At 40.0% G+C, this 18,305-nt stretch overlaps 1 protein-coding gene across 1 annotated transcript in view; it reads left to right on the top strand.

Annotated features, from left to right (window-relative positions):
- LOC104593344 (ankyrin repeat-containing protein At5g02620-like) overlaps positions 1 to 18,088 on the top strand; it is a 28,312-nt gene extending 10,224 nt beyond the window's left edge. Inside the window, exons 2-3 of the mRNA XM_010253102.3 lie at positions 12,059 to 12,468; positions 16,731 to 18,088. Coding sequence (XP_010251404.1) covers positions 12,059 to 12,468; positions 16,731 to 17,591 — 1,271 coding nt within the window. The 3' untranslated portion in view covers positions 17,592 to 18,088. The remainder of the gene's footprint in view (positions 1 to 12,058; positions 12,469 to 16,730) is intronic.
- The last annotated feature ends 217 nt before the right edge of the window (positions 18,089 to 18,305 follow it).

Genomic DNA, 18,305 nt, shown 5'->3' with positions numbered 1-18,305 from the left:
AATCACCTAAAGGTGGAAGTCTTTACAAATGCTGATTGGGCAGGAGCTGTGGATGACAGGAAGTCCACAAGTGGGTATTGCACATTTGTGGGAGGAAATCTAATGACCTGGAAAAGGAAGAAACAAAGTGTGGTAGCAAGGTCAAGCGCTGAAGCTGAATATAGAGCTATGGCACATGGGGTGGCTGAAGTCCTTTGACTAAAGAATCTTCTAGGGGAGCTTGAAGTTGTTGTTCATAGTCCTGTCCCTTTACTGTGACAATAAGGCTGCAATAAACATTGCCAGCAACCCTGTCCTACATGAGAGGACCAAGCACATTGAGGTGGACAAACACTTCATAAGGGAAAAATTGGAAAAAAGGGAAATTTGCATCCCTTATGTCAACACCAAGGAACAACTTGCTGATGTCCTCACAAAGGGGCTTCCATATTCGCGACACAATGAGTTGTGTGACAAGCTGGGCATGATAGACATATTCAGCCCAACTTGAGGAGGAGTGTTGTAAGGCTTATTTAATTGTTACTTTATAGTTGCTGTCAGTAGGCTGATTTCTTAAGATACTGTCAGTTAGTTACTTGTCTTTTTTTCTTATTAGTTTGGTTCTAGGGTGTGCCGCCAGGGGCATACTTGTAATTTCTATTCTTTTTATCAAGTTAATATAAATAGAAAACTGGCGGCAGCCAGTAGTATCTTTTTCCTCTCAATCGTATCTCCCTTTTCTTCTCTTTCTCTCTCTCTCTCTCTCTCTCCCACTCTCCCACTCTCCATGAATCATTACACCATTCAAACCCATCTTGCAAATTCCTTAACTTAATAGACACTGAGAGCTTACCCATTCAAGACAATTATTGGATGATTCCTGCCTATAACAAAGTCAACGTAAGGGGACAATCTAACAAGCTGATTAATCCCCCTGCAGACACTGTAATGCATGATACAGTGTCAGTTTTTTTTTTATTTTTTTTTATTTTTATTTTTATTTTTTTTACATCATCTTCAATTTCAGCCAGTTTTCTTTTGATTTCATTTTTTCATTTTCATTATGCTGTATGGCTGCACCATTTCAGTCAATTCAATTATCTTACCCATCCATTAGTGAATCTGGCTAACAAGCATAAGAACACAAGTTCAAGTCTAAGAGCAAGCCACTCTGCAAAATTGCTACAAGTCAGTTCTATATCCACTGACCCCCCAAGACCCTAGAGGTGGGACCAACATTGTGTAATGGCCCTTTTATCCATTAGTGAATTTGGTGAATCTCATTCAAGCCTACACAGATGTTGATTGGGCCGGAAACATCGATGACAGAAGATCTACCTCTAGGTACTGTAGCTTGGTGGCAGGTAATATTGTCTCTTGGAGAAGCAAGAAACAATCAGTTGTTGCCCGATCTTCAGCCAAAGCTGAATACAGAGCCATGGCTCATGGAGTTTCTTAAATACTGTGGCTTAGGTCCTTGATGGAGGAACTGAGTATTGAGCATGATAAGCCAATGATGTTATACTATGATAATCAGGCTGCCATCAACATTGCTCACAGTCCAGTGCAACATGACAAAACTAAACATATTGAAGTTGACAGACACTTCATTCGAGAGAGAGTGGCTTCTGGAGAGGTGTGTCTACCTTTCACACTTCTGAAGGGCATTTAGTTGATTTCCTCACCAAGGGCATTCCCAAGGCTAAACTTCAGCATGATACTGGCAAGCTTGGCATGATTGACATCTATGCTCAGCTTGAGGGGGAGTGTAGAGAAGATGGGCCGAATGGCCCATAGGCTGTTTATCCATTTTTTTATTTTTTATGTTCTTTGTTGTAATGGGCCTTAATCTGGGCTTTATTCTTTCTTGTGTTATGTTTTTTAATTTTCTACCCAACTAGGGGCCTCTCTGTAAATTATTAAAGTTTAACTTAATGAAATGGAATTAGGGGTGTAGGAGAGAAGGTTATGTTCAAAAATCTCTCTCTGAACCCTAGTTGCTGCCACCTTCTTCTTCTTTTCTCTTCTTAAAACCTAATTTCTACTATTTTCTTTTGATTTTCTTCAACTTTTTAAACAATCCTTTCTTTTCAAAAGGGGGAGTGTTTAAGTCCATAAAGAAATTTATTCAGCTTGTAAACCTTCCCTTTCATATCTGTTTCATACATCCCTGGAGTAAGAGACATATAGACCTCCTCATGTAACTCTCCATTCAAAAATGCATTCTTTACATCCAACTAATAAAGTAGTCAGTCTGAGTGTGCAATAAGAGATAGCAGAACTCTCACAGAAGTCATATTGACAACAAGAGCAAAGGTCTCCAGATAATCAATCCCATATGTTTGTGTATAATCTTTTGCAACCAGCCTAGCCTTGTACCTTTCAATGGTGCCATCATCATGATATTTGATGGTAAAAACCCACTTACAGCCTACTGGATCCTTCCCTTCAGGCAAATCAACCACTTCCCAAGTGTCATTCTTGTGTAGGGCATCAATTTCTGTTCTCATAGCATCCCTCCATTGTGGAATAGTAAGAGCTTCTGACACAGACCTGGGAATTGGGTTAGAAGCAACAGAAGAAAGGGAGGCAAAATATGAAGGAGAGAACAAACTATAAGAAAAGTGTTTGGAAATGCAATGTGCAGTACACTTCCTTTTTTATCAAGGTCTGGAAAGGATGACTCCAAGGGGGTTGTATCAGTACTTGTTGTCTCTTCTGTGACTGGAAGTGCAGGAGGCTCATGTGCTGTAGGGGAAACAATCTGCTCACTTTTGGTTCTTTACCGTTGGTACAACTTGGGATTAGAAAGAGGACGAGGAGGTAAAGGAGGAGGGATAGGAACACTGGAATGACAATGAAATGACTAAACCTCCCTTGACTCATTTGAAGGAGGAAGAGTCTCAACAGAAGACTCAACTGGGATAGGAAGGGGAAGAGCAAACAACTATGACAAATTCTCCCCCTTTGGACAATGCCTCTCCTGAGGAGAATCATAAAAGGAAGAGATCTCATCAAAGGTGACATCCATTGAGACATGCCGAGTGCCAGTCTTCGGATCAAAACAACCATAACCCTTTTGTGTGGGGGAATAACCAAGGAAGATACACTTGTGGGCTTTTGGTTCAAATTTATGTCTCTGGACACTTGGGGTATGTACATAACAAGTGTAGCCAAAGACACAAGAAATAGGAAAAAGATCCTTGCTCGGATGAAGAAGACTGAAGGGAGACTTAAACCCCAAAACCCTGGATGGAATACGGTTGATTAGGTAGGTTGCAATGAGAACAACATCACCCCAAAATTGTGTAGGGACATGTGAGGCAAATAGAATACTTCTTGCAACTTCAACAACATGCCGATTTTTTCTTTCAGCAACTCCATTCAGTTTTGGGGTCCTAACACAGGAGCTTTGGTGAATAACCCCCAAATCAGTGAGATAGTAGGCCAGGTTTTTCTCAAAATATTCTTTTGCATTGTTAGATCTGAAAATTTTAATTCTGGTATCAAATTGGGTTAGGAAAATTCATGGAATTGCCTCACAAGTCTGGGAACTTCATCACGGGACTTCATAAAAAATATCCAAGTGAACCGAGAAAAGTTGTCAATGAACAAGATAAAATATTTGTAGCCACCCATAGAAGGTAAGTGGTAAGGCCCCCACACATCAGAGTGCACAATATGAAATGGAGAAGATCTTTTATTACTAAGAGGATAACTGCTTCTATGATGTTTTGACAATTCACACGACTCACAATGAAGACTGGACAAACTAGTTCTCTTAAACAATTCTTGGAATAAATGACTTAATGTAGAAAAAGAAAGATGACCCAAACGAAAATGACATAACATGACTCGACTGATGGACTCTGTAGATGTAGACCCAAAAGCAGCTTTTCCAGGTTGTCCATGGCTCTGTCCAGGAGTGTCTAGCAGATATATTCCATTCGCCTCATGGCCACTCCCAATCACTTTCTGAGACTCTAGATCTTGAAAAACATAATAGGAAGGAAAGAAGGTTACACAACAATTCAATGACATAGTTAGGCTACTTACAGATAACAAATTTGTATTTAGCTTGGGTACATAAAAAGCAGAAGGAAGTACTAGGGAATCTATAGCCTTGATGGTTCCCTTGCTAGAGATAGGGGCAAGAGAGCTATCGGCTAGGGTGATTTTGTCACGGCCATGAAGTAAATCATAAGAAACAAACAAAGTGGAAATGCTAGTCATATGATCAGAAGCACCGGAATCAATAATCCAAGGGATCCTACGGTTACCTGAAATAGTTGCATGATTGGCAGAAGCCCGTATACCTGAATGAGCAAATGCAGAAGAGGTTGAATTTCCTAGAGGGTTGGAAGAAGAAGCCGCACCCTCTAGGTGACTGATTATCCTCCCAAACTTCTCATATTCTGCCTTCATAGCTGCTAACTGCTCACTAGCAGTCATCTCTTCAGTTTGGTATCTGTCACTATCTAGACCAACAATAATATTGGCACTCCTTGCCTTCATATTATCAGACTTCTTTTGAAACCGAAGAGGAAGAAGCTCATGATGCAATTTCCAACACTTGTCTTTAGTGTGTTTTGGCTTCTTACAGTACTCACAAATAATTTCTTTCCTGAGCTACTTGGAGTCCCTGCAACTCCCATGGGTTTCACTCCTGTTAGAGTGAGCCAAATAGGGGTAGTTTAGTAATCTCATGTCAGTTAAGTACTTTGCTTATGTGGCTGTTTTATTAGAGTACTCTGCCCCACACTTAAGTGAGGGTAGTTTAGTCTTTGTAAGTGTAATTAGAACCTAATAAACATTAAGGAGTTGATTGAATGGGTGACTAATCAGTTTCGACTGAACCCTCCTGTTCTCTCTTTCTCTTGTCTTCTTCCTCATCTTCTTCTTCCTTCTTCACTGGTTCGGGTTACTGTAGCTGCTCCAAAACATGGTATCAGAGCGAGGTTTCTGACCTGCTTCTGCTTGTAAAGCATCTCAACTGTGTTCGACACCTTCTTCTTCATTTCTGGTTAGTTAATGGAGAGAGCTGGTTTGCCCTAGGTCTGAGACATCACAGCTCGTTGCTCTCTGCTGCGTACAATTTTCTTCATCAAGGAAGGTGATTTCAGCAGTGAATGGTTGGCTGATACTCTCAAAGGAAGGTTAGTTATTTAGTCCTTTTGTGTTGCTGGTATTTCTGGGTAGGAACCCTTCAAGAATCAGTTAGTACTGATTAGAACCTAGAGAACTAGGTTTATTGTTGCCCTAGGAAGGGCCGTGTGTGCAGTAGCCGAATGGTGTAGGGCTGCTGTGAGTTGTTGAGTGGTGTTAGGGCTGCTGTAGGTGGCCGAGTGGTGTAAGGTGGAATGCAGTGACCTTGCCAAGCTCCTTGTGGTTGTGTAATGCCCTCTTAAGTGTGTTAAACAAGTCTGAACTGGGTGTAGCAGTTTGACTGTGTTGTGGTGCTTGTGATGCACAATTTTTTTTTTTATTGAGTGGTTGTAAGAGGGCCTACTGTTGTGTTTTGGTGCTTGTGATGCTTATGTGGGTCGTAGGTGTGTGAAATCAGCAATAGTGTGAAGAAGAACAAGTGTGTGCTCCCACTGTTGTGTTTAGGGGCTGCAATAGGTGCTGAAGTATCAAACTGTGAACAACATCAATCAGCTTGTACCTGAGAAGTAAGGTTAGAAGCAATTGTGAAAGAGTACAATGGCAGCAATAGGAGATGGCTACAATGATCAAAAACCTAGTGTGGTAATTTCCTCCGACTACCTAGGGGTACAAATGACCTCAATTAAGCTGAATGGGGAGAACTATGTTCCATGGGCTAAATCAGTGGAAGTGTTTCTCAAGGCAAAGAAGAAAGTAAAGCATGTAAGAGATGAGAAACCACCGGAGGACTCTCCAGGGTTTGATGATTGGGAACAAGAAGATGCTCAAATCATGACTTGGCTGTGGAATAGTATGGAACCCAAAATTAGTGCCAACTTCATGTTCCTTGATACGGCTAAGGATATATGGGAGCATGCTAAGAAGCTATATTCTAGACAAGATAACACAACAAGAGTGTATCAGCTTTATCAGGAGTATTTTGATTTACAACAAGGAACCAAAACACTAGAAGAGTACTATGCCTGCATGAAGAATATAAGGAATGAACTCAATGTCTATCACCCCCTTACTCCAGATATTAAAGTTCAGCAACAGCAAAGGGAGCAACTACATGTTACAAGATTTTTAGTGGGGCTGAAGTCGGAATATGAACCAGTTAGAGCCCAAATATCGGGGGGCTCTACTCTTCCTATATTTGAGGAAGTATTCTCAAGGCTTCGTAGAATTTCTTTGGGACAGATAGAGAACTCCACACAGTCTGATAGATCAACACTTGTGACAGCTAGAGGGGTTGGACATAGTACAAGAGGGGGAGGTCATGCTCCCCGAGGAGGCCGTGGCAGTTCCATGATTAGTCGGGGTGGTCGTGACTCGGGGGGAGGCCGTGGCAGAGGGAAGAATAACTCTACAAGGAAATGTACTCATTGTGGTAGAGAGGGACACACAGTGAATTTCTGTTATGATCTACATGGCCCTTCCTCTAAATGGGCTAATCATGCTGTAGCAAGTGAGGTTGATATCAGTGACAGTAAACCGGCAAACTGAACTCCTCCCACATCTACATCTACCTTTGGGAGGGAGATGGTGAGCGTACCGCGTGATGAGTATGAACGGTTCCTTCAAACTACTTCACAGCATACCACTGCCACACTTGCCCAATCAGGTATTGCTTGCATGTCATCTAAAACCTCTCCCTGGATTATTGACTCTGGAGCCTCAAATCATATGACCGGGACTCCAGGTGTGTTCTCTTCTCTTTCTGAAACCTCCACATCACAAACTGTTACACTTGCCAATGGGTCATCATCCCCCATATGTGGTGTTGGTAATGTTGACATTGGCTTCTGTGCCCTTATCATCTGTTTTATATCTCCCTAAGTTTCCATTCAATCTTATGTCTGTTAGTAAAATAACCAAAGCTCTTAACTGTTCTGTTACCTTCTTTCCTTCCACTTGTGTTTTTCAGGATCTCAAGATGGGGAAGAAGATTGGTGGGGGGCATGAAGCTGGTGGGTTGTATTATCTTGACAGTGGTGGATCTTCAATTGCTCTTCAGACTTCACTTACTCCTCTACAATGGCATTGCCGACTGGGACATCCATCTCTCAAGGCTCTCAAGATTTTGGTCCCATCATCGAGTCATTTGTCAGTTTTGCAATGTGAGTCATGTCAGTTTGGGAAACATCGTCGTGTGTCCTTCAGTCCAAGAGTTGAGAGTCGTATGTTGTCATTTTTCTTTGGTTCATTCAGATGTTTGGGGTTCAATCAAAATAGTCTTATAATGGGTACAAGTATTTTGTCTCCTTTATTGATGATTGTTCAAGAATGACATGGATTTACTTAATGAAAGAAAGAAGTGAATTGTTTTCCATTTTTCGAAAATTTCATGCTGAAATACGCACACAATTTGGTGTTCCAATCAAAATTCTCCGTTCAGATAATGGTCATGAATACTTTCTTACTTCATTTCAACAGTATTTAGAACAACATGGCATTATTCATCAAACATCATGTGCATTCACCCCTCAACAAAATGGGCTAGCTGAACGGAAGAACCGTTAGCTTCTTGAAACTGCTCGGTCTATTCTTCACCACATGAATGTTTCTAAACAGTTTTGGAGTGATGTTGTACTCACTGCATGTTTTCTCATTAATCGGATGCCCTCCTTCATCCTTCATGGTCGGTCCCCCTTCTCTATCTTGTTTCTCGCTTTATCTCCATTCCCATTAATTCCTCGTGTCTTTGTTTGTGTGTGCTTTGTCCACAATCTGAGCCCTGGAATAGACAAGCTAGATGCACGTTCAATTAAATGCGTCTTCCTTGGTTACTCACGGACTCAAAAAGGGTACAAGTGTTATAATCCCATTACCCGGAAGTGCTATGTCTGCCTTGATGTCACCTTTTTTGAGTCAGTCCCCTTCTTCTCAAGTTTTGAAGCGCCTTCGTCTCCACCCGTTCCTCCTCTTCCTCTTCCTGTTAGTGATCCAGTTCCAGATGTTGTTGTTGGAGTAGACTCATCACTTCATCCCGTGCAGATCACCACCGAACGTCCATCAATCCGGCAAGTGTATACACGTCGAACGACACCGGCCCCTCCTCCAGCTTCTACCTCATCTGCGGATCCTCTCATGGATCATATTGTTGAACCTTCAGACCTTGACCTACCCATTGCCTTACGGAAAGGTAAACGCAGTTCTACCCTCCATTCCATTTCCAATTTTGTTTCATTATCTCATCTTTCTACCTCACATCGCCAGTTTGTTTCCCTTTTATCCTCTATTTCCATACCTAACAATGTTCAAGAAGCTCTCAGTTCACTTGATTGGCGGCAGGCAATGGAGGAGGAACTTTTTACTCTTCAACATACTCAAACGTGGGAACTTACTACTCTCCCACCTGGTAAGCATGCTATGGGCTGTAAATGGGTGTATACTGTGAAATACTTGCCAGATGGTAGTGTGGAGCGTCTGAAGACCAGACTTGTTGCTAAAGGTTACTCACAGTTGTATGGAGTGGACTACATGGAGACATTCTCTCCGGTGGCTAAGATTGGTTCAGTTCGTGTACTAATTTCCCTAGCAGTTATGTATGATTGGCCTCTGTTTCAGCTTGATATAAAGAATGCCTTTCTCCATGGTGATCTTGTGGAGGAGGTATATATGGAGCAACCACCTGGGTTTGTTGCTCAGGGGGAGGATGGTAAGGTATGCAGATTGAAGAAGGCAATTTATGGGTTGAAACAATTGCCGTGTGCTTGGTTTGGGAAGTTCAGTGAAGTGGTGAAGAGTTTTGGAATGAAACTGTGCCAGGTAGATCACTCAGTGTTCAGCTATGACTCAGAAGCTGGGAAGATTCTATTAGTGGTCTATGTGGATGATATTGTCATTACTGGCAGTGATAAATTGGGGATTGGCAAATTAAAGGTATTTCTGCAAAATCATTTCTAAATAAAAGATCTTGGAACATTGAAGTATTTCTTGGGAATAGAGGTTGCCAGGTCAAAACAAGGTGTAAATCTGTGCCAAAGAAAATATGTTCTTGATCTATTGGAAGAAACAGGACTGTTAGGTGCAAAACCGGCTGAGACCCCTATGGAAGCAAATGTTAAGTTGAGCAGTGATACAGGAGAAGTATTTGAAGATCCTGGAAGGTATAGACGACTAGTGGGGAAGCTGAACTATCTGACTATCACGAGACCCGACATATCCTTTGCAATCAGTGTGGTGAGCCAATTCATGCAGAACCCTCGTATACCTCACTGGGATGCAATTCTTAGAATTGTGAGGTATCTGAAAGGAGCTCCAGGCCGTGGACTATTGTATAAACCAGGAGGAAAACTTGAAGTAGTGGGGTATACAGATGCAGACTGGGCAGGCTCAGTGAATGATAGAAGATCTACTACGGGCTATTGCACATTTCTTGGAGGAAATCTTGTGACGTGGAAGAGTAAAAAGCAGACGGTTGTGGCCAAAAGTAGTGCTGAAGCTGAGTATAGGGCCATGGCACATACTACCTGTGAGTTAGTGTGGTTGAGGAATCTTCTACAAGAAATTGGGTTTCACATGGATAAACCTATGAGACTGTATTGTGACAACCAAGCTGCATTCCATATCTCATCCAATCCTGTATTTCATGAGAGAACAAAGCACATAGAGGTTGATTGCCACTTTGTGAGGGAGAAGGTCCTTGCTGGAGAGATAAACACAGAACATGTGGGCTCAAATGATCAATGGGCAGATTTGTTTACAAAAGCTCTAAACTCAGGGAAAGTGAACTATCTATGTAACAAGCTGGGATTATATGACATATATTCTCCAGCTTGAGGGGGAGTGTTAGAGTGAGCCGAATAGGGGTAGTTTAGTAATCTCGTGTCAGTTAAGTACTTTGCTTATGTGGCTGTTTTATTAGAGTACTCTGCCCCACACTTAAGTGAGGGCAGTTTAGTCTTTGTAAGTGTAATTAGAACCTAATAAACATTAGGGGGTCGACATGGGTGACTAATCAGTTTCGACTAAACCCTCCTGTTCTCTCTTTCTCTTGTCTTCTTCCTCATCTTCTTCTTCCTTCTTCACTGGTTTGGGTTACTGTAGCTGCTCCAAAACAACTCTCATATTAGCAAAGTGATCATTTAGACTAGCCCCTTGAACCTGGACAAGTCTCCTGCTTTCTTCACTACTTACCAAGGCATAGGCTTGAGACAGTGAAACACTATCCTTGGATAAAATATTTTGCTTTGTAATGTCATACTCTAGATTCAGCCCTGTCAAAAACTCAAACACCCTGTTTCTCTCAACAAGTTTCCTGTAGGTCTCAACATCAATAGTGGTGTCCCAGGCTACAACTTCTATCAAATCAATTTCTTGCCATAAAGACTTCAGTATTGAGAAATAAACAGCCAACGGTTTCCTGTCTCAAATTCTTCACATTACTTCTCAGCTTGTAAACCCTGGCCACATTAAATTTCTAGGAATAGGTTTTAACAACACTATCCCAAATTTCCTTTGTTGAATTCATCCACAAATAGTGCTAACTAATCTGCGGTTTCATTGAGTTCACAAGCCATCTAATAACAATATAATTTTCTTGCATCCATTTTTCATATGATGGATCATCTTTCGAAGGAGCCTTCTTGCTCTCGGAGATAAAACCCCATTTGCCTCTACTGCATATATGAATTTTTACTGATTGTGACCAAGCCAGATAATTAGTTCCATCCAGCTTGAATGTGGTCACAACTAGTAGAGAGTCTACAGAGGCTCTCGGAACTTGTCCGGATTCAACAACATGCTTGTTTTCAACTTCTGAAGGGTTCATCTTCTTAAATACTTTGAAAATAACTTCTAACAACTTCAAATAACAACAAATCAACAAAAACTGTGTTGTGAGCCAACCTCTATGCAGCCGTACCAGCTACCTGCATCACACCCGAAAGTTGGGAGAAACAGAGAAATCTCAGTTGCTCCTTGTAGACTTCACTGAACACCGATCCACTTGATTCGATCTTCAAGATGAAGGATGAGAGGACTTTCAGTCATTGAGCGCCCAAGTCAAACTCCCTGTGGGGCCCGTAATCAGATTTCTCCAGAAAATTAGGGTTTCAGGCAGCATACTTGAATCTGTTAGGAGGACGACAAAACCAGTCCCCTTCTCTCCAGAAACCACTAACAACTGGGCTGAAATAGGTTTCTTTAACTATTCATACGATTCAGTTCTCCATATACACTGTGTATGGGAAAAAAAGAGGTGAAAAAAGGGAAAAGTCAGTCTGCTCTGATACCAAGAAGATAAACAGCCTTTTGAAAAGAAAGGACTGTTTAAAAAGTTGCAAAAAATCAAAAGAAAGTAGCAGAAGTTGGGTTTTAAGAAGAGAGAAGAAGAAGAAGAAGGTGGCGGCAACTAGGGTTCAAAGAGAGATTTTTGAACATAACCTTCTCTCTTACACCCCTAATTCCATTTCATTAAGTTAAACTTTAATAATTTACAGAGAGGCCCCTAGTTGGGCAAAAAATTAAAAAACATAACACAAGAAAGAATAAAGCCCAAATTAAGGCCCATTACAGCAAAGAACAAAAAATAAAAAAAAGGGATAAACATCCTATGGGCCATTCGTCCCATCTCTACAATTCACAAAAGGATGAAATATATCTGATCTCCTACCCACAGGACACTAAAGCTGTACATTGGGAACATATTCCGTATTTACATGTTACCATTCATGGGGAGATGTTCCCAATGTACAGCTGTAGTGTTATGTGGGTTTGATCCTTGTGAGTAGGAGATCCGAACTTGGATGAAATATGGTTTTTACACTTAATAGCATGTTTTCCCATATACCATTGGTAGTCATTCAATGCAATAGGTCCTAAGAATTTTGGTGCTTCTGTATGCTACTGGATGAACTAAAATAATGCAAAGCTACCCATCCATTAAAAGAACTATAATTTTTATATTTTATTTTTGGTGATTTTGCAGAGGTTTTGAAGGAGCTTCTGAATTCTTTTCCTCACTTAGCCATGACAACGGATGCAGCCAACTCTACTGCTTTGCACACAGCTTCCAGTCAAGGTCACATTGGTGTTGTCAATCTCCTACTGGAAAATGATTCAAACCTTGCAAAGATAGCTAAAAGCAATGGTAAGACTGCCCTCCACTCTGCAGCAAGATTGGGGCACTTGAATGTGGTGAAATCCTTGATAACGAAGGACCCAAATACTGGTTTTAGGACTGATAGGAAGGGGCAAACTGCATTGCACATGGCAGTGAAAGGGCATAAAGAAGATATTGTGCTTGAATTGATTAAACCTGATCCCTCTGTCATCAATTTGGAAGATAACAAGGGGAACACAGCATTGCATATTGCAACTACGAAAGGCCGCCCTAAGGTGGGTTCCATTTAACATTACAGTTTTGGGTGTTTATTTTTTGCAAAATGCTGAACTCCTTTTGATTTCTTTTTGCTCCATTTATGTTTATGAAAAACATGAAGAGCTTCAACTTTTTATGTCCTGTAAGAGGCACATGATGGATCCATATACATGAGGAGAAAAAGAAAAACAAACTGGACACGATAATTCAGAGAAAGCTTTTTGGTATCTTGATGCTTTTCTTTTTAACCTTTAGGACAAATATGAAGAACTTCAATTTTTTATGTTCTATGAGATGCACATAGGGGAGCCATATATACAAGGAAAAAAGAAAAAGAAACTGGACATGATAGTGCATGGGTAGAATTTAATATAATATATTTAATTATGAGGAAGAAAGGATTTTCTGTTTAAGATCACCCAATAAGTAATATATCCAGGCTATGATTTGGAAAATTTATGAGCTCATTGACCATTGATTGATGATTCATTTAAACTTTTGATCTGTACTGTATGTAGAAAAGGGGTATTGCCATTCTGTTATTAATTAATAGAACAAATAGTTCTACCAAAGCTAAGAAATATATAATCCTCTACTTTCCAAAAGAAACAGATCCAGGAAAATTCAAAGAAACGCAATCCAGAAACAAAATGCATCACAGATGCTCAAGAAAACTGTATCAGCTTTTAGGACTACATTATATTGTTCTGGCCTAGGAACACCCCAGTACAAATCAGTCCCTCCTGCCTGACCCCTTGTTAAGTTGTCTGCTAGAGAATTTGCTGATATCTGTATGTATCTGAATGAGGTGTTAATTCTAGATGCCAGAGCTCTAGCGCCTCTAGCACAATGCCTGTAGTCATTGTCCTTCGCTTCCATCCCATTTACACGCATTCTTTTTATTATTTATGCTAACATTTATATGCATTCACAACTCAAATACTATTTTTAGAAACATATTGATCTTTCTTTTTCTTTGGGCGTTTTTCATTCTTTGGGGGCAGGCCCTTTGGGGGGTGGGGGGACCTTCAAATTTTGGGTAAATAACAAGCACTAAGATATGGCTTGAAAAGCTTACTTAAAGAGGTAGCCTTTTCCTCCTGAAGGACCAGAACTACCATGTTTTTTTTATCTCTATGTAGTTTAATATTTTTTGTGTCTCCATAATAAGCAAAAGATAGTTAATCTTTAAGTGATGATAGAAAAACAAAATCATAAACATTTATACCAGATTCTAATGATTTCTATGCCTTAAAGACTTAAGTTGCAAGTTTATGGCTCAAATCTAATTGTGGAGCAGTAGGAAGAAATGTAACTCTTTTATGCCTCAAACCTTGTGCTCAAAAAGCAACTTTTCCTCCTAAGTACTTTTGAAGCAATGATCAAATTTCTTCTCACCAAGCTTTACACCTAACCCTTAGAATATAGTTTTGTTGCTGGATCATTATTATTATTTGATCAGCAACACAGAAAACTAGTCATTCATTAATACACTAACATTTTAAAAGAAAAAAGTGCAACAAGTTGTGCGAGACTAGCAAACCCATTACAAACTAGCCACCCAATACTGTATTACAATTGTGCCCAGTACGTATGTTGTCTTTGAAGTTTGAACCCCTTGCTTAGCTAAACCATCTGCCAAGCTGTTAATAGATTTTCTAACCCATCTTACTTGAATGTTCACGTCTTTTAACAACCATTTGAAGTGCCTGAATTCATTTCTAAGCTGTCAAACTACCCCCTCACCTTTTTTTCAATCATCCCACTACTATCTCCAAATCATCTTCAATAATCAAACTACCAGTTCCTATCTCCTTAGCTTTCTCAACCCCAAAAACTGCTGCTAGAAACTCTGTTCTTACCTAATCACCTCATGCAATTGGGCCCTAATATAAGGCACAAATAATAACACCCTCATCTCTAATCAACCCTATAATTCCTGAAGGGCCTGGATTGCCTAAACTACTTCCATCAAAATTCAGTTTCATTCAACCATCCATTAGGGGGTGACCAAACCTCTAGGATTTTTTGTTTCCTAGAGGAAGAGCCAGCTATCGCGCCTCAACTCCTGAAGAAGTCCTCCATTTTGAAGTTTGAAAAGAGTTTCAAGGACTTGTTGCTAAATCTTGAACTGCATAATTTTCTATGGGGGAAAAAAACTTATAGTGAGATAATATTTTTGAATCAAGAAATGAAAGTAGAAAAGAGAAACCCATTGAAAGAAAAAAAAAAGAATAGAAATAGTACCTGTTTTCACAGTTAAGTCACTTGACAAAGGCTTGATTTTGGCTTTTATTTTGTTTTATTTTTTATTGGAAACGGTAACTTCATTAAAGCAAATTAAAGTAATATCAAATACAACTGTCAAACTTCTGAAATAGGGTGTTGATCCCAAGGTAACCCTTTATTACAACATTGCCCAGAACAGATTCTCCCTCATAGTCCCTTGTTTAGCTAAGTTATCAACTGTCCATTAGCAACTTAGAGTTCCCTTCTATCTCAATTTGGTGTGACCCTAACTGTTTGGCATATCTTACACCTTGGAGCAAAGTCACCACCTCTTCTCTCAACATAGCAAAAATTTTACCATATCCATCTCTGAATACTCCCCCTATACTCGAAGGGTCCAGATTTCCTCTAGAGCTCCCATCAAAGTTCAACTTCATTCTTTGTTGTGTTGGTGGAGACCATGGTTCCCTCACAATGGGTATCAGGGAAGTTGTAGTTGCTACCTTTCTCTAATCCTTGTATATGTCCTCAGTTGAGAAGTCTTTTGAACAAATCAACTGATTTCAACCAGTGAATAACCATAATAGATATTCTTTCTACAATTTCCTCCTTAGATTTCTCCACTCCATTAAACATCCTATTGTTTCTTTCTTCCCAGACTGACCAGAGAATAGCTACTCTTCTGGCTGTCCACATAATTCTTTCGTGCCTCTTCGTTTTCCTGAAAAAGCTTGGGTTAAATAGGCTTACCATGTCTGAGGGAGGTGTCCACCTACAGCCAAAGATAGAGGAGAACTTGATCCAAATAAAGAATACAAAGGAAATTAGTAGATGTGTGATTGTCTTACCAAAACCCAAGTAGAGAGTGGAGACTACAAACATGGGGTGAGAGGCAAAAAGTTGATTTTGGCTTTTATTAATGGGTGGGAGAGGGTTGAGTGGGACTTGTAGATTTTAGGCTTCCCTCAGCTTTCTGTTTCTCTTATTTTCTATCAAACCAAACACAGCCTTAGGTGTGAGGGCGGGATTTTAGGATAGATGTGGATATATTAGTGGAGAGAAAAGGGATTTTAGGGATTGTGAGATTTTTATATTAGGAGTTGATTCTTAACCGGAAATAGGTAAGGATGTGCTCTACTGTTCTAAGACTTGCCAAGACTAGTGAACTCTTCATTGACTTCTTAACAAAGTTCCCTAGATTGGGTGAGCTTTTCGTAATTTATTGGCTTGTTTGGCCAAGTATCAGACAATGTAGCACTCACAAGTTCCAAAAAACTAGATCATATGCAGAAGGCTGATAAATTAGTTTCATTGGTTTCTACAAAAAGTGAAAACAAAGAAATTGGAAGTCATCTAACAGCATTTTTAACATGAGAACATGTCAAAGTATGCTACTTTAGAATCGGATATCTTAATCTAGAAAAACTTGACCACGAATTGCATATGGCTGCTATTACTCAGTTAAGTATAATAATACAGCATCTAAGAGTACTGAAACTGAGATCGTGATGTTTTTTTTTTTTCCTTATATTATTAGCAGTGTTGAATTTCATTCATCATAAAAAATATCTTGCTGACCACAAGGATCAGGCAAAAGTACAAACTGCCTAAGCTGACCAGACATTAAAAGTTAGAATTTTAGGTGTTATTTACAACAATAACCTTACTGCCCAGCAACCCCCCAACTGAACAAACAGTTCAGTTGTCGTCCAAAAGAAATCCTCTCTCTGACCACATCTGAAACAATTAACCCAAAGCTGACATCATGATGTTTCTTGGTCAGAACAAAAAATTTCAATATTTTGGCTATTACAAGTTTTTAATATCATCTGATGTCATGTTGGTGGCTTTTTTGTGGATATGATGAACTCAGTAATTTTTCTTTTCTTTTTAATCTGGGTGGGGGTAGTGGAAATAAAAGCTTTGGAAATTAGGATTTCAAGTTAAGTGAAGGAAGTTTTACATTGATTTACATCTGATTATTCCTGAGATTTTCTGACTCTATGGGATTCTACATTGTTTGTACTAAGACTTGCTTATATTACTACAGATGGTTCGCTGTTTATTATCAGTTGAGGGTATTAATGTTAATGCATTCAATAAGGCTGGAGAAACTGCACTTGATATTGCTGAGAAATCTGGAAATACAGAGATTGCCTCTATTCTAAAAGGAGCAGGGGCCACTACTGCTAAGGACCATGCAAACCCTCCAAGTCCAGTAAAGCAACTGAAGCAGACAGTTAGTGACATAAAACACGATGTTCAGTCACAACTGCAGCAGTCCCATCAAACTGGGGTTCGGGTACAGAAGATTGCAAAGAGGCTAAAGAAGCTTCACATAAGTGGCCTAAATAATGCTATAAACTCAGCTACAGTGGTCGCAGTCCTTATTGCAACTGTTGCTTTCGCAGCCATCTTTACTGTACCTGGTCAGTATGTTGAGGATGAAGTGGTTGGCTTATCACTTGGTCAAGCCCATATTGCAAATAATCCAGCTTTCCTGATCTTCTTCTTGTTTGACTCTCTGGCTCTTTTCATCTCCTTAGCCGTTGTGGTGGTCCAGACATCTGTTGTGGTAATCGAACAGAAGGCAAAGGAACAACTAATGTTTGTGATCAACAAACTCATGTGGCTAGCTTGCCTCTTCATATCAGTGGCTTTTATATCTCTAACATATATTGTGGTGGGTCATCATGCCCGATGGCTTGCTATCTATGCCACAGTAATTGGTGGCTCAATCATGCTGACTACTATTGGTTCCATGTGCTACTGTGTCATTTTACACCGGAAGGAGGAGTCAAATATGAGGAATATAAGGAGGGCATCTGAGAGCCGGTCCCGTTCATTCTCTGTATCTATGGTACCATCAGAGTCTGAACTAAATGAGTACAGGAGGATGTATGCAGTTTAGGTTTGTTTCAAGCTTCCCTTCGATACCCGATGGAGATCAAATTGACGTTTTACATCATCTTCCCGTTGATTTGGCCTATTAATTCGAGCTGAGTTGTAGAAGCAGAGATCATGGAGTAAGAAACAGATACTGTGTACTAATAATTCAAGGAATTGACCTCGAGCAGAAATCTATTATAATCTTTACCTGTCTTCAAACTCCAGACAATGAATTAGAGTTGCACTTGAATGTATAATGTATATAAGACAAACCTACATTAGGGTTCAGAGAGCAGTGGATGCTATAGATGATCTTTTTTGTTGCTTCTTCCAACATAGATGGTTGGATTGGTGAGCACTTGGGAGGTAATTCGATCCTGTAACTCTGCTTATTGTAATCCTCCAGGTGTTCCTTTTTTATTCCACTGAAATGTATACAGTCATCTCTCACAGACATGTGCACATGCGAACGTTGATTTCTGAATCCAGGAATGAAGTTACAAAGGGTTTTCTGTTTCACTTTTCACCCAGTTGAAAGGTGAAATTTTCTATTCTTTCTGACCATCCATGATCGTAGTATTCAGGTTCGTGCCTAAGCTTCTTTCTTTCCAACCATCCATCATTAAGGAGGCTCTTGAAAACAGCCAAGTCATTGAACTGAATGATCAGTTGGCATCCCTTCGAATATGGGGGCATGGGATCATACCGGCAAAACTGCAGGCTCTCTGTGGTAAGG

This window comes from Nelumbo nucifera, chromosome 7 (assembly GCF_055504915.1).
Source record: "Nelumbo nucifera cultivar China Antique chromosome 7, China Antique-T2T, whole genome shotgun sequence".
Classification (NCBI taxonomy): domain Eukaryota; kingdom Viridiplantae; phylum Streptophyta; class Magnoliopsida; order Proteales; family Nelumbonaceae; genus Nelumbo; species Nelumbo nucifera.
Note: the sequence above shows the minus strand (reverse complement) of the source record. Positions and strands in the feature narration are given on the sequence as shown.